The 15,501-nt window shown below is 32.9% G+C and overlaps 1 protein-coding gene across 4 annotated transcripts in view; it reads left to right on the top strand.

The window, feature by feature from the left end:
- Nucleotides 1–15,501, top strand: part of COL11A1 (collagen type XI alpha 1 chain) — a 218,049-nt gene that overhangs the window by 104,528 nt on the left and 98,020 nt on the right. For all 4 annotated transcript variants that reach the window (XM_025398299.1, XM_025398280.1, XM_025398308.1 and 1 more), the window contains 7 exons: nt 15–68; nt 1,256–1,300; nt 2,321–2,374; nt 2,456–2,500; nt 8,787–8,840; nt 10,608–10,715; nt 13,742–13,795. In XM_025398299.1, coding sequence (XP_025254084.1) covers nt 15–68; nt 1,256–1,300; nt 2,321–2,374; nt 2,456–2,500; nt 8,787–8,840; nt 10,608–10,715; nt 13,742–13,795 — 414 coding nt within the window. The remainder of the gene's footprint in view (nt 1–14; nt 69–1,255; nt 1,301–2,320; nt 2,375–2,455; nt 2,501–8,786; nt 8,841–10,607; nt 10,716–13,741; nt 13,796–15,501) is intronic.

Here is a 15,501-nt window from a genome sequence, read left to right as displayed (position 1 = left end):
CTCTATTTCATAAGGGACCACAAGGAAAACCAGGACTTGCTGGACTTCCTGGTGCTGATGGGCCTCCTGTAAGTAACAGCTACCTGGTCATTAAAATTTCTTTACATTATCTTTAAAAATAGATTTTACATGTGTTTTAGAAATGATTATATGAAGTTAGTAATAAAAATAAATTGAGCCAGTATTTAAACATTGATCTCTCTAAAATACCTTTTATCATGTCACTTCCATATTGCAAAATCTTTAATGAGTTCACCGTGGCTTTTGTAGAAACTCATTTGACACTCTAAGCTAGAACCTCCGCAGAATCTCATATATATATATATATTTTTACTTCCTCCTTAACCATTAGCTCCAGGTAAGCAAGTCCACTCACATTTTCTTAGCATAATCTAAATTTTCTATCACCTTATCTTTCCCAATTCTGTTTCCTCTCCTAGAAAGCCCTTCCATTCTCTCCTCCTTTTCAAAGTATCTGTTTCTATGAGTCCAGGTGATGTTACTCACCATTCATAAATGTTCTCAGACATCTTTCATGAAAATACCTCAGCCTACAGGGATTTCTTTCTTTTCTGGAAATATAGCAATATTTATTATTTCCCTTTACATAGTAATAAATAATGAAATTATGTAACCTCTACGGTTATTATATTAAAACATTTGTTATTTACAGATTTTTTTCCTCTTTAAATGACGTATTCAGATTTTTTAGTGCTAGGATATAAGATTTCTCATCCTACCTCTCCTTGCTATTGAGTATAATTGTGATATGGCTATAATTTTTATTTACTGAATCTCAATAAGTTGATTATTAACACTGTTACTATTTATGATCTTGCTGTATATTCAGCTGTCTCATCCACGTCTTAGTGCCCCTTTGAAGGTGCACATATGATCATTTGATTAATTTGCAAAATATAAGGCAATTTAAATACCTTTATATAAGTCTCTGAGGCTGGGGATGAATTATTAATGAACAATATATATTATTTGATGTCCTTTTTCTAAACTCTCTCAAATGCATTATGTATTTGAGGAAACTTACATCCATCACATATAAGCTTACTGTGTTCACTTCCAAATGCCACAGTTTCCAATTTATTTAAAGCCATACACACTGATGCAAAAGTGTCCAATGTTTTTGAAACTTAAAGAGTAAGATCTTAGTAGATTTAATAACAGAAGAAATACTTTCATAGTATTATCAACTCTGTTTATATAACATCTTATCAGTGTATGTTTTTGCTAAATACAGGGTCATCCTGGAAAAGAAGGCCAGTCTGGAGAAAAGGGTGCTCTGGTAGGTTACAAAGTATCCATCTAAATGTCCTATTAAAAAATTTCCAAGAGAAAATGCCTTAATTTGGTCCTCTCATATATAAAAATCATCTTCATATAGTTATTTTGGGCATCAAAAAGATATCTTAGACTACTTTTAATTTTATATTAGTAACTTTAGAAATTAGACTATGTTCTGTCCTTTTAAAAAATATTCCCATGGTTAGGAATATGTGCACGTTCTACATGTGAATTATGCATGGAGTAAACGGTAATAATGTAAAACAATGAAATTGGACAAGAATTACTCAATATTACTGAACTGCTCATGTAACCCCAATTTTATTATTACTTATTACTTTCTGGTAACCATTATCTAATAAAATGTTAAATTAAGACCAATGGCTATCAAAATATCAAAGTGAAATACAATATACTACTTTAGATTACAGTAGCAGGGGTAGGATCATTTTGTTTACATTTGTTTTGAATTCTTTTAAAACAGCATTAAAATTTCAGCATTACTGCAGAAATTATAAATTATGATTTATAGAACATTTTATGTAGATAGACTAGAGAAGTAAAACCAGCTGTGGAAGATATATAATTTTGATTATATACTTGATGAAGTGAATGCTACTAATTTATAATTTTCTATTTGAAATTATCAATCTTGTTAGTTTTTCAATAACTGTTATAGACTTTCAGTATAGCATATTTTAGGTTAAAAATCAAATTATTAATTTTTGAATTGTTTACATTATTTTACATGCTTATAAGATTTGCCTTATTAGTCCATTTCAGTATCATATTTTTTGTATGAATATATGACATAATACATTTGGAGTGAATAGTGCTAGTTACATGTTTTTTTTCATCATATCTGATTGTAGAAACAAAGAGTAAACTACCAAAAAATCTTTATCAAATATTAGCAGTAGAAAAAACCATATCCTTGTAGATGATTTGGTAAAATTACAGTATGTAAATGAGTAGCACTTTCAATTTATTATACATATAAGTGGTAATTAATATATTTCAGGGTCCTCCTGGTCCACAAGGTCCTATTGGCTACCCTGGCCCCCGAGGAGTCAAGGTAAGTGTTAAATTGTTTTCACATTATACACTTTCAATGTGAAATGTTATAGTCATTTGATACTTCTAATTTATTCCACAGGGAGCAGATGGTGTCAGAGGTCTCAAGGGATCTAAAGGTGAAAAGGTAAAATATGATTGTTTAGGTGATTTTAATTTCTGTATATTATGTTAACATTTAAATTTATTCAACAGACATTTTGTTTCTTGAATATATTGAGTGATTATTTACATGCTACACAATGCTGGTATAATTTTGTACCCTTTATCCTCACAACTTAAAAACAATGTCTTGTATCTTGTGATGAGGGTTAAATACTAGAACGGAAACTAAATTATGTTACATAAGATAATTAATTCTGCATGTTTTTTTTTTTACATGTGCTTAAGTTTTGTAAATCATAGGGTTGGCTTTAGGAATGGATTTGCTACAGGATTTAGATGTTGTCCAGTTAGATGCATAACATATGAATGTTTATTCCTTTTTTCCCTGCTGAAATCCCCAAAATGTATAAATAAATTCAGCACAAAACAGGAGAGTTAGAAGTACACTAAATCCGTTAGGGAAAGAGGAAGTCTTTCTATATAATATTACACACAAATCAATAGTGTTAAAAAGAGAGAAATAAAAATTAAAACCAGGCAGAAGTGAATGAAATAATATACCTAAAACTATGAATGAATATGGCATTTTTTATAGGGAATTTATAGATAATTCGCTTTTGCTGAAGAACATGACATTCAGATTTTTTTCAAGGATACATTTAATAGGAGTGCAGAGCCCCAAATCCTTCAAAGATTATGATGAAATGCAACGGGAATGGCATTACTCAGTGATAGAGTTTAGCTGAGTGCTCACCCAAATCTCCTCTTGAATTCTAATCCAAATTGGAATTCCCACTGTCTAGGGAGGTACATGGTGGGAGGTCATGAGATCATGGGGGTGATTTCCCTCATGATATTCTCCTGATAGTGAGTATGTTCTTAACAAGATCTGGTTGTTTGATAAGTGTCTGGTGCTTCTCCTTTCTTTCTTTTTCTCCTCTATCTTGTGAAGAAGGTACTTGTTTCTTCTTTGCCTTCTACTATGATCGTAAGTTTTCTGAGACTTTCCCAGCCGTGCAGAACTGTAAGTCAATTAAACCTCTTTCCCTTATAAATTAACCAATATCAGGTAGTATCTTTATAGCAGTGTAAAAGCAGACTAATACACTCAGAATCGGTATTGAATTAATTCTTACTACAATGTTTCATACAAAGTTAAAACAACACATAGTTGCATAGTATAAATGTTGGTAGGTTTGGTGAGATATACATGGATATTAACTATTGCTAATATCATACTCATAACATCATACTCTATTAGACTGTTCTTGCACTGCTATAAAGAAATACCAGAGACTGGGTAATTTATAATAAAAGAGGTTTAATTGGCTCATGATTGTGCAGGCTGTACAGGAAGCATGGTAGCATCTACTTCTTAGAAGTCCTCAGGAAGCTTCCAGTGGGATGCAAAGAGGGCACTGGCATCCTACATGCTGGGAGCAGGAGCAGGAGGGGTGAAGAAGGTGCCACATGCTTTTAAGCAATCAAATGTCCTGAGAACGCACTTACTATCTGGAGAACAGCATCAAGGAGATGGTGCTAAACCATTCATGAGAAATCCACCCCCATGGTCATATCACCCCCGACCAGGTTCCACTTTCAACATTGGGGATTACATTTCAACATGAGATTTGGGTGGGTAAATATCCAAATTATTTCAAATGCTAATATTTTTTCAAGGACAGTAATTTATTTTCATAGTTACAATATTATCAAAAGGCTTATGTGTGGATGTGGTACCAATAGGAAATGGGTAACAAAAAGGGACAAATTTATTATAGCCATTATACTTTATCTGAAAAAAGCTACTGTTATATACTAAAAGTAAGCAACTATGTTGTCAGATTTATTGTATGAAAAAGGCCATGCATTTCACATTAGCTTACCTACTTAATGGTAATCTCAGTTCATCCTGATCACCTAGATGAACTTTGGAGTACCAGTTGGCTCTCCCTATGGGTTCTGCACACATGGATTCAATAAACCACAGATCAAGGATACTTGAAAAACAAAAAAATTAAATTAAAAATTACAATATGACTGGGCACAGTGGCACATGCTTATAATTCCAACACATTAAGAGTTTAAGGCAGGAGAATTATTTAAGTCCAGTAGTTCAAGACTAGCCTGGGCAAAAGAGTGAGACCTCATCTCTATAAAATTTTTAAAAAAATTTTGTAGTAATGTGCACCTGTGGTCCCAGCTACTTGGGAGGCTGAGGAGGGAGAGTTGCTTGAGCTCAGGAGGTCAAGGCTGCAACAAGCCATGATTAAGCTACTGTACTCCAGCCAGAATGACAGACTGAGACCCTGCCAAAAAAATACAGTGTAACAATATACAATAATACAAATTTAAAAAACAATATAGCAACTATTTAAATAGTATTTAAATTTAGGTATTATAAGTAATCTAGAGGTGATTTAAAGTATAAAGGAGGAGGATGTGAGTAGGCTATAAATAAATACTGTAGCATTTTATTTCAAGAACTGGAACATCCACAGATTTTGATATAGGAAGTTGGGTTAGGGTCCTGGAATCAATCACCCTTAGATACCAAGAGAAGACTATAGTGTCTCACTGAATTGACAAATGAGCACAGTGGTGAGTCAGGTAGGGTTTAACATGTAATTTGTAGGTTGCCTATATTAAAAATAATGTATCTGTTTAGAATTTGTCTTGTTAAGAAATGTAAGTAACAATGCAAATGTTTTTCTCTGGAATCAGTCCCCATCAAGGATGTTTAGAGGGGCTAGGCAGTGTTTAAAAGAAAAGTGCCTGAGTGGGATGGGGATGTTGTTAACTGCTGAAACTTGTCGGAGAGTTTCAAAGTGACAGAGGCAAATAAAATTATACATGACTAGATATATGTGAGGACAAAGCCATACAGGAAAAAAGAAATAAGATACATTTTTTTGTGTGTAGGAAAACATCTTAACAATTGCTCATTGTTTTGAGGGTGTATAGTCTCAGAATATGCAAGTATATAGAGAGGAAAATAACTGAAATTTTAAGTTGGGAACCAAAAGTTCTGGGTTCTTGTTACAGTTTTCCTAGTTACTTTGTCTCAGCCTCATTTGAAGTCTATAAAATAAAGACAATTTCCTAAAGCATTTTAAAGATATTTTCAGCTATACCTTTTATTCTAATATACCAATCAAGTAGTAAATTATGTCTTATTATAGATTATGATTTAGTTTTCTAAATTATAGATTTAGAGAAATTTTGTATAAATGTTAGTAGAATTTTTTAATGGTAAGAATTCTCCATATTTTTGAACTCTGTGAAGGATTAAGTCCTGATGAATTATTAATATGCCTTATTTATTTCGTTTTTCTGAGTATTCAAGATAATTGATCATTTATCTCATAAGGGATAGAAGAAAATGGAAAGTTGTTAAAAATTATGATGTTAATTGTTAACCAAAGGTGAAATAGCAAGTTAATACTCAAATTATGATTAAAATTCTCCATTTTTTTAGCCTCAGATTTGTGTCTGAAGCCTGGAGCAACACAGCTCAATAAATTAGATGGCATAGATGAATTCCACTTTTATACATCTTCTAAATCTATGTTTTCTTCTTTTTTTTTTCCTTGTCTGATTATTTTAGTACTAGAAATCTTAATAACTTGATATGTCACTTGTTAAAAAATGACATTTGTTGTAAGGAAATACCTAACTGAATCATCTAATTGTTTTTTTTTAACATGAACATGTTGAAAACTAAGACATGAGAAAAATAGCCTCCCCGTAGACTGAGTTCTCACTTTAAAAATAAATAAAAAATAAAACTCTGTCTGTAAAAGCTATAAGTGATTTTTAGACATATAGGGCAGTGTTCTGTAAACTAAGCATGGCAACTGTGTAATTATGTTTTTCTCTTGGGAGAAGATAATGAAGACAGTTGTCAGTAGCAAGTTCAGTGGTCATTCTCAGCTCTTAAGCCTCTGCCATTGCCCAATCACATTCAGTACAGAAAGCATCCTGCTCCTTACGAGGCCACTTTATGGGCAGGATGGTGAAAATGACATGGTTTTCTCTTGGAAAAAAGAAAATCCCAGGCATGCTAGAGTTCTTTGAGTATGCAAGATCACAGTTTGAATCTCTTTTTCCAGGATTAGGTCTCATATTCATAAGTGCCCAGTATATGGTGTTTTCTGGACTTTAATATACCTTGCTAAACTCACACTGAGGCATTTAGTAAATGTTTCTTGAACATTGTGGTTACCGAAGGTCCAAAACATGTTTGGCACTGGAGACTCACAAGTTAATTCGGCAGGATTCTTGTGTTCGGCCATTTAGTAGGAGGAAAGCAACCTATGATCTAGAAAATGCAGGATGGCATATTGTTGGGATAATAATTATTCAGTGAAGGCCACGAGATGGAGAGGTTAATTTTAGGAGAAATTCAAGACAAAAGACTGACGAGGTAAAGAAGGGCTAGATCATGTGGTGAAGGGAGGTGCCTTATATTGATTATTAGGAATTTGATACCACTAGGATATTTTAAAGTAAAAATTGATGTGACCAATTCTGTATTTTAAAGAGGTCATTTTGGCAGCAAGATGTGGAGATATTTGTGCCTACCCTTCCTAGATTTGTTTTCATACACAGCCCAAAATGTTCTTTTCTGAAATTCTCAAATCAAATCCATTTCTACCAACTGAAATACCAACCCCTCCATCAAACCTTCCCTATTAACCTCCTGCCTCACCACCCCCTCCACCAGCAGCATATATCATCGTCATTATCATCATTTTGGCGTTCTTCTCTGGACACCCTTTCTACTTCATTTGTGCCAAAATGACTGCAAATGTCCCACTTTCAGTTTTGTTTGTTTGTTTGTTTGTTTTGTTTTGTTTTGTTTTTGAGATGGAATCTCCCTCTGTTGCCAAGCCGGGAGTGCAGCAGAGTGATCTCAATTCACTGCAACCTCCACGTCCTAGGTTCTAGCAATTCTCCTGCCTCAGCCTCCCGAGTAGCTGGGATAGCAGGCACCCACCACCATGCCCGGCTAATTTTTCTGTATTTAGTAGAGACAGGCTTTCACCATGTTGGCCAGGCTGGTCTCAAACTCCTTACCTCAGATGATCCCCCCACCTCAGCCTCCCAAAGTTCTGGGAATACAGGTGTGAGCCACTGCTCCCGGCCCACTTTTAGATTTTACTGGTAAAACAAAAACCTCAAAATACTCCACAGCACTTCGAGTGAGTAATTGCTCGATTAATTTTATTGAATACATGAATGATTATTTCTTAGTAATTTGTTTTCTTGAACTTAAAAGATAGTAAGGTTGTTTATGCAACTTACTTGAAAATCCAGGTTTCAATAAGAATGACAGAAAATATTTTCATAGCCCAAATTGCTCCTCTCTTCATTTAGTGACTCCGTTTTCAGCATTGTTGCTCTGTGTGTTTAGTGCTACAATGAGCAATTCTACCTGTAAAGGACATTATTAATTTCTATTTTATATAATTAATTTTACCTGAAAGAAGATTGTAAGATACAGAACACATTGAGCTAGAAGGCATTTATCTAATGGACATGATAAAAAAATACACGATATAAAATTTATAGGCACAAATTAGTAAATTAAGGGAAAATTATTTTATTCATTTTGTTACTCCAGAGCTCTTGTAATACAAAGTTAAAATGATAATTGTTTCCTTTTTTTTTCTTTTCTTTGTTGTTGTTGTTGTTGTTGTTGTTGTTGTGGGGAGAAGTTCTTGCTCTGTTACCAGGCTTGACTGCGGTAGCACCATCATGGCCCACTGCAGCCTTGACCTCCTGGACTCAAGCAATCCTCCCACCTCAGCTTTTTTAGTGGCTGAGATTATAGTCATACACCCACACACCTGGTTAATTTTTTAAAATTATTTTATTTTTTTTGTAGAGTTGGGGTTTTGCCATGTGGCCCGGGCTGGCCTCAAATTCCTGCCTCAGCCTATTAAAGTGCAGGGATTACAGGTGTGAACCACCACACCTGGCTAAATATTTACTTTTTATTTGTTGAACTAGTATAGAATATACGTTTTTATGGGAGAATGGTTATTTCCCTCATAAAATAAGATTTAATGAACATATTTGTGAAAAATGTCCTAGCGTAATTTATAGCCAGTAATTGTGAAAAAAATGAGATGACAATGGGGATCAGAATCTGGGGCTGGAGTTGGAAAAGGGAGGAGTAAGTTTCAAAACTACCATTCACATTTCTAAAAAATAATTTTCCCTCATTATCAACACATACATTTTTATAGCACTATTTTAGGTTACTCCAAAGGACTGATTAAACTCCTTTTATAATGTTTTAGGGTGAAGATGGTTTTCCAGGATTCAAAGGTGACATGGGTCTAAAAGGTGACAGAGTAAGTATAAAGAAAATGTGCACTAGTACATAAAATTTAATATATATATATATTTTTTTCCTTTGCTTATCTTTAAATATAGTAAGCATATGATAAATAAAATGTTTGTACGACCTAAGTCTTTAATCATTTAAGTTTTTATACTAAGATTTAGGGATTTTAACTTTTGTGGAGATAGTGTAGTATAAATTGTCTTTTAGATGCTATATTTCCGTAAGTTCCATAATAAACATGCACCCGCGCACACGTGCACACACACACACACACACACGTGTTAGTATTGTTTATACACAGGACATTAGAAAGTTATGATCAAATTGCTGGAAGTAATTTGATAAGTTTGTTCTAAATTTTGTTCATATATAATGAGCTATGCTGCCTGGAAAGTATATGCGTGCAACTTTCATGAATTTTCATTATATGGTGGTGTTCACTTTTTGAATGTAAAAATAGTAGTTTTTTCTAGTAATATATTATAGAGAACAAACAGAAATATTAGTTATCTAATGCAAATTAAATGCTTTATTGGGAAGATTTATTTTTAATTAATATGCTGGTACCTGATACATCTGAACAAAGAAGCATTCTATAGAAAATATTTGTTTTCCTAAAATACAAATGAAGTCTCCATGCAGGATTGGGGATAATAGCATCCATATACAAGTTCTTAAACATTAAAGATAAAAGCCAAGTACAAAATAGAGATATTTTTCTTGTGTTCCAAACAGTAATTTCCAAAGCTACTGACCAATCTTTATTATATTTTTTTCCCTCTCTCTGCAACACAGATGCATTAAAAGCAATTTAGTGTCATATATGGTAGGATTAGACTTTTGTAGATTTTCAAATGTCAGACTGTATTCAGTTTATTAAACATGAAATGATTGATGAAGTCACTTTCAAGCCTCTTTGTCATGAACAAAAACATTAGTAAATACACCAAAGTTGAAAATTCTTGCAATAGATTGTAATTTATGACTTTCAATCTCCAAATGTATTTTTGTAACTGCCTGATGGGTTTATCTTGCCTGCTGCCCAGATAGAGCCTATTTATCAACACAGGGGAATTGCAACAGAGAAAGAATTTGACTCTTTCTGTACACATAGAGTTGGCTGAATAGGAGACTGGAATTTTATTATTACTCAAATTAGCCTCCACAAAAATTTGGAGGATAGGGTTTTTTCAAGATAGTTTGGTGGGCAGGAGGCTAGGAAATGAGAACTGCTGCTTGGTTGAGGATTCAATCATAGGGGGGTGGAAAAATGGTCCTTGTGTTCTGATTCAGTTTCTGGCTGGGGACCACACGGCCAGTTAAGTCAGGAGTCATTGGTCTGGGTGGAGTCAGCTGGTTGTCACAAATTCAGAAGTCTGATAAGACACCTCAACAGGCCAATCTTATTTACAGGAGTAATTAGGGAAGTTATAAAAATTGTAAATTTCAGACCAATGGCTGGTAATTCTTTACTATGCCTACATTTTAGTGGAATTCACACCCCTCTCATAATTCTAACCTTGCGGTTTTGTATTAGTGTTTATAAAGACAGATTTGTTTGGGGGAGAACTATCATCATTTGAACTATAAAGTATATTTCTCCGAATGTTATCTTGCCCCATGCCCTGTTATGATCAAGGGCAGTTTGAAGGTAAAAGGCAAGATGGAGTTTGTTAAATCAGATCTCTTTCACTGTCATAATTTTTTCACTGTTATAATTTTTGTAAAGAAGTTTCATTTTCATTCATAAGAATGTTGTTATTCTGTGCCTCAGGGAGAAGTTGGTCAGATTGGCCCAAGAGGGGAAGATGGCCCTGAAGGCCCGAAAGGTCGAGCAGGCCCAACCGGAGACCCAGGTCCTTCAGGTCAAGCAGGAGAAAAGGTTGGTAAATGACTTTAAATTCACCGGTACACTTGCAAATGATATTTCACATCATTTTAAATTCTTTCAATAACTGGTGTCAGAAATTGAGTTCTTAATACATTAAAGATAAAATTTTTCATTATCATTTTAAATTTGCAACCATTACATTTACATTTCAATGTAATATTAGGCAACATTAAAATTTGCCTTCATAAAGTATTTCGTGATATGGTAAATTTTCTATAATGTACTGTGAAGTTAAATTTTTAAAAAAAGCAAGAAATGTCTATCACAAGTGTTATCACATTATGTACACTAAAGCAAAATATAAATAATCTCTTGTGGGCAGAATTCAGATGATTCCTTTTCTTTCATATATGTATATATATTCTACATATATATGTGTGTGTATATATATGTCTATATTAAATAGAGAATTCTGTTATTCCTGTTAAATACTCCTAGGAGGTATGATTATGAGATAGACACTTCTTTTGTTACTCTCCTTATTTTCTAGTCCTCTATGCCCTCCTTGGCCATATAGAATCAGCTACTCTTAGAGTTCTTCCACATTAGATGTTGAGAATTAAAGGATGCACGATTAAAGGATGAAATAATCAATGAAAGAGGATCTACTTATGGTTTTGGACCAAGTAGAATCATCTTTTATTTTTTCCACGTAAACATGCATTTCACATAAGTCTATTAAAAAATACTGGTATTCAGGCCCAACTTCAAGGGATTTTAATTTTAATCTGGGCTTGACACAAGTATCAATATGTTTTAAAACATCCCCAGATAATTCTAATATTCATTGTTTTGAGAGACACTGGGCATTCTGTGTTGTGTCAAAAATATTTGCAACCATTACATTCATATTGCAATATAATATTAGGCAACATTGAAATTTGACTTCATGGAGTATTTAGTGACATGCCAAATTTTTGATAATGTACTATGAAGCTAAATTAAAAAAATGAGAACAGCCTATGACAAATGTTATTGCATTATATACACTAAAGCAAAATATCAATAATATCTTGCTGGTATAATTCAAATGGTTTCTTTTCTATATGTATATGTCTATATTTTCTGCAACAAACATGCCATAAAGAAATTTCATGCTATTTAAGAAAATTACAAATGGGAGTCCCAACCATTGTATCTCAGAAAGAAAATACATGGTATAGGTATTATACAGAGAATAAGAATAAACAAATAGAAAATTCCTCATGTCCTTATGAATCATCTAATGTGACAGTTCTTATAGGGTTTTATACTTTGAAACTTCTGCAGTTTCACACTTTGAAAAAACATTGCTAATTGTAAATTAATGAACACTGTTATAGTGATTTGGCAGCAGAAGAAAAAGATCAGGGGAAAACAAGGCCCTTTGAGACGTTTAAACCTTTTCATTTAAAATGCTCAACGCTAGTGGTTAAAAGGGTATCCTGGTACCTTCCTGTCTTCTTAGGCTCTATCATGTGTAAACGGTCACACAATCTATTGTGATAAATCAGGAGCTTAACCTACCTCACGGTTCCTTTTGTAACATTTCATTAGTATTTGTTAGTTTATTGAAGTTGCCTATCACCCTATTGAAAATGCAAACTTTCTGCCAGAATTTATTTTAAAATGACTCTAAAATGAATTAGAGTATATCCATACATTCTAATGTGGTAATTAACAAAGAAAACAAATAGCTTGTGATCAGAATTAGATAATTTTACTTAACTTGAAATTGATGGTATAAAACAAGCTGTGATAATATATCCAAGGTGACATCATTGTAAGTATGCTTCTTAGGGTTAGTTTGCATATTTTCCATCTAAAGACTACTTATCTATGCAATGCTGATCATGACATGGACAGCTCTTTAGTTCAATCTGTAACAAGGTCATAAACCATACTTTTAATTTTTTGCCTTGTTTCATCTAGTAAAATACTTATTTTTATTTAGAAACTTCTGTTCATCTTTTATCAATGCACATACAAATTTGAACTTGTGTTTATTTTCCATTTTTAGTTGTTCAATGTACATTGAAAATGATACATTATGCTTTCTAATGTTTAAGACAGTAGTAAATAATATTTTATAAATGAAGTATGCTTTTATAACTATCTTGTTAAGGAAATGGATGCATGGTAAAATTCCACATACATATTTTATTCAATTCATTTATTTTTATCTTTCTACGTGTTTTTTTTTTTTTAATTAATGCTTTGTTCAGAGAGAAATTTTAGGGAAGTAAATTGTTTAGGATAATATTTTAAACCATCTGGTATTTGTTACACATTGTTGGACTTCATTATAACTTAAATTTTGTTTTAGCACTTTCAGATTGAAAGGCAACCTCGTTGCATTGGAATAAAATAGTATATTCGATTATCTGCTTGGAGGAATAAACACTCCACAAAAACCATCATTATTAGCTAAAGCTCTCAACACATATTATGTTTATTAGTCCAGATATTTCAACATGTTAGAGTGAAAGAAGAAATTTGGCTTAAAGTTTAATTCTGAATGTCTTTGCATATCTAGGTTTACTTACTCATTGAGAAAAGTTAAGTAACTCATGATCCCTTGTTTTATATTTAGACTAGGATAAATGAAATAATTTTATCAAAAAGATTTACTCTAGTTGGAGTGATAAACTCTAAATATTGTGCCAGTTACATCAACTAATATAAAATAGTATTCAATGTTGAAAAAGCTTAGGAGTATTTTTAACCATGCTTTATAATTCACAAAGAAGTGTAGAGTACTCTAAAACCTCAGGATTCATGTACCTAAAGAAGGCACTATCACTTATATAATAAAGGTTAAGTTAGGCAACATTATAACATTAGAAATATGTTCAAAGCAAGAATTTTCTAATTCACATGAAGAAAATTAATTAAGGTAAATAATGATAAAAACCTGCAAATCTTCCTTTTGAGTGTACAATATGTGATTCTAATATTTAGAAAAAATACTGAAATCATTATGTAAACTTAATTCAACTTAAAAATATTACTTTGATTATTATATATTGTAACTATAGGGAAAACTTGGAGTTCCAGGATTACCAGGATATCCGGGAAGACAAGGTCCAAAGGTAAAACAACTTGATATTTATAGTTTATTAACATTTTGTGAAGACAATATTAATCACATATGGTTACCTTACAGTTTGTAACATCTCTATATTATGATGAGTACTTAAAAGTAATTTCACAAGGAAAATCATAGAGCGTGTGGACACCTGGAGTGCAGGGAGCTCAAAGAACTTAAGTGATTATGGATTGCAATATTTTAGGAGAAGGAGTCATGAAACAAAGGCATAATCAGTACTTCTTTGTAATTGGAACAAGAATGATCCTAATATATCTGGAAGTTTTAACATGGATGACATTTGATGGACAATAGCTTTTGATTTCCTTTCTACTATCCTAAGGGTTTATATTACCACTTGATTTTCTTTTTTTAATTAATACATCTTTCACACTGTCTGTTACCCTCATTTCCATGAGTATTTTTTTCCAGCGTTGCTGTAAGAAATCTCCATAAACTTATTAACTTAAAGCAACAGAAATTCACTGTCTTACAGTTCTGGAGGCCAGAAGTATGAAACCATGGTGTCGCAGGGCTATACTGCCTCCAGAGTTTCTAGTACAAAATCTGTTCTTGCCTCTCCCAGCGTCTGGTGGCCCCAGACATTCCTTGGCTTCTGGATTCATGACTCCAATCTCTATTCACTTCTTTATCTGGCCTTTTTTCTGTGCGTCTTCTTCTCTCCTGTCTCTTATAAGGACACTTGCCATTGGATTTAGGGATCACCTGGGCAATCCAGGAGGATCTCATTTCCTTGATTTAATAGCCTTTGGCAAGACTTTTTTTTCTAAGTAAGGTAACATTGACAGGTTCCATAGATTTGGATATGTATATAACTTTTGAGGAGCCACCACTCAATTCGCTGTATCACTCACATCTCATTTGTGGCTATTTGAAATATACATGTTTTAAGTATAAAAAATATGGTTTTAAAAATGCATATTTACCTCAGTGTACTAATTTTTCTCAAACCTACCATAAAACTTTGTTAAGGATGCCCTTAATGCATTGAGTAGTTAAATTAAGCTTAAGTGAATTAATATGTAAATGTTGATTATTAATAACAGAGTGGTTATGATACGGGAGGGGGACAGAGAAATGATGATAGTTTCAGGTATATCATTCTTTTAATTATATGTACATGAGATTATATCAATCTATCAGTTAGTTGAGTTTGATCCATTTAGGTATAACAGACACAATAGGTATGGCAAATCCTGCTTCTGTAACATTCTTAAACATATATCTATTCATAAGTTTCACATATAATTATAGGAGACAAAAACGCCCTTCTCCCTGAGTATGTAAACCACATGCCCTTGTGTTCCCTCGTTGCCACGTGATAATACTCTTTTAGACTTGCTGTACAGCTTTTTCTTACATTTTTTTTTCATTGAGTTTCAAAAAAAAAATATTTCCTTCCTTGAGTAGCAGGGGATAAATATAATGCCTTTGAACCCTTCTAAAATAAGATTTATGCCATCTGTGATTTAAAAATAATATGGGCATATTTAAATATTTTCTGGCTGTACTCAGGACACTGATTAATACTTTTTATCATTTAAATATTGTCTCTAACATACTGCTCTGTCTTTCAGTTAGCTTCCTTTCAATGTCAAGCATTTTCACAAATATTAAGAGCAAGAAAAGCCATTTACTGTATAATCCAGGACCTCAAGCTATCCTTACATCACTTCATGCATTCTAGAT

Source organism: Theropithecus gelada, chromosome 1 (assembly GCF_003255815.1).
Source record: "Theropithecus gelada isolate Dixy chromosome 1, Tgel_1.0, whole genome shotgun sequence".
Classification (NCBI taxonomy): Eukaryota; Metazoa; Chordata; class Mammalia; order Primates; family Cercopithecidae; genus Theropithecus; species Theropithecus gelada.
This window is presented reverse-complemented; position numbering and strand designations above follow the sequence as displayed.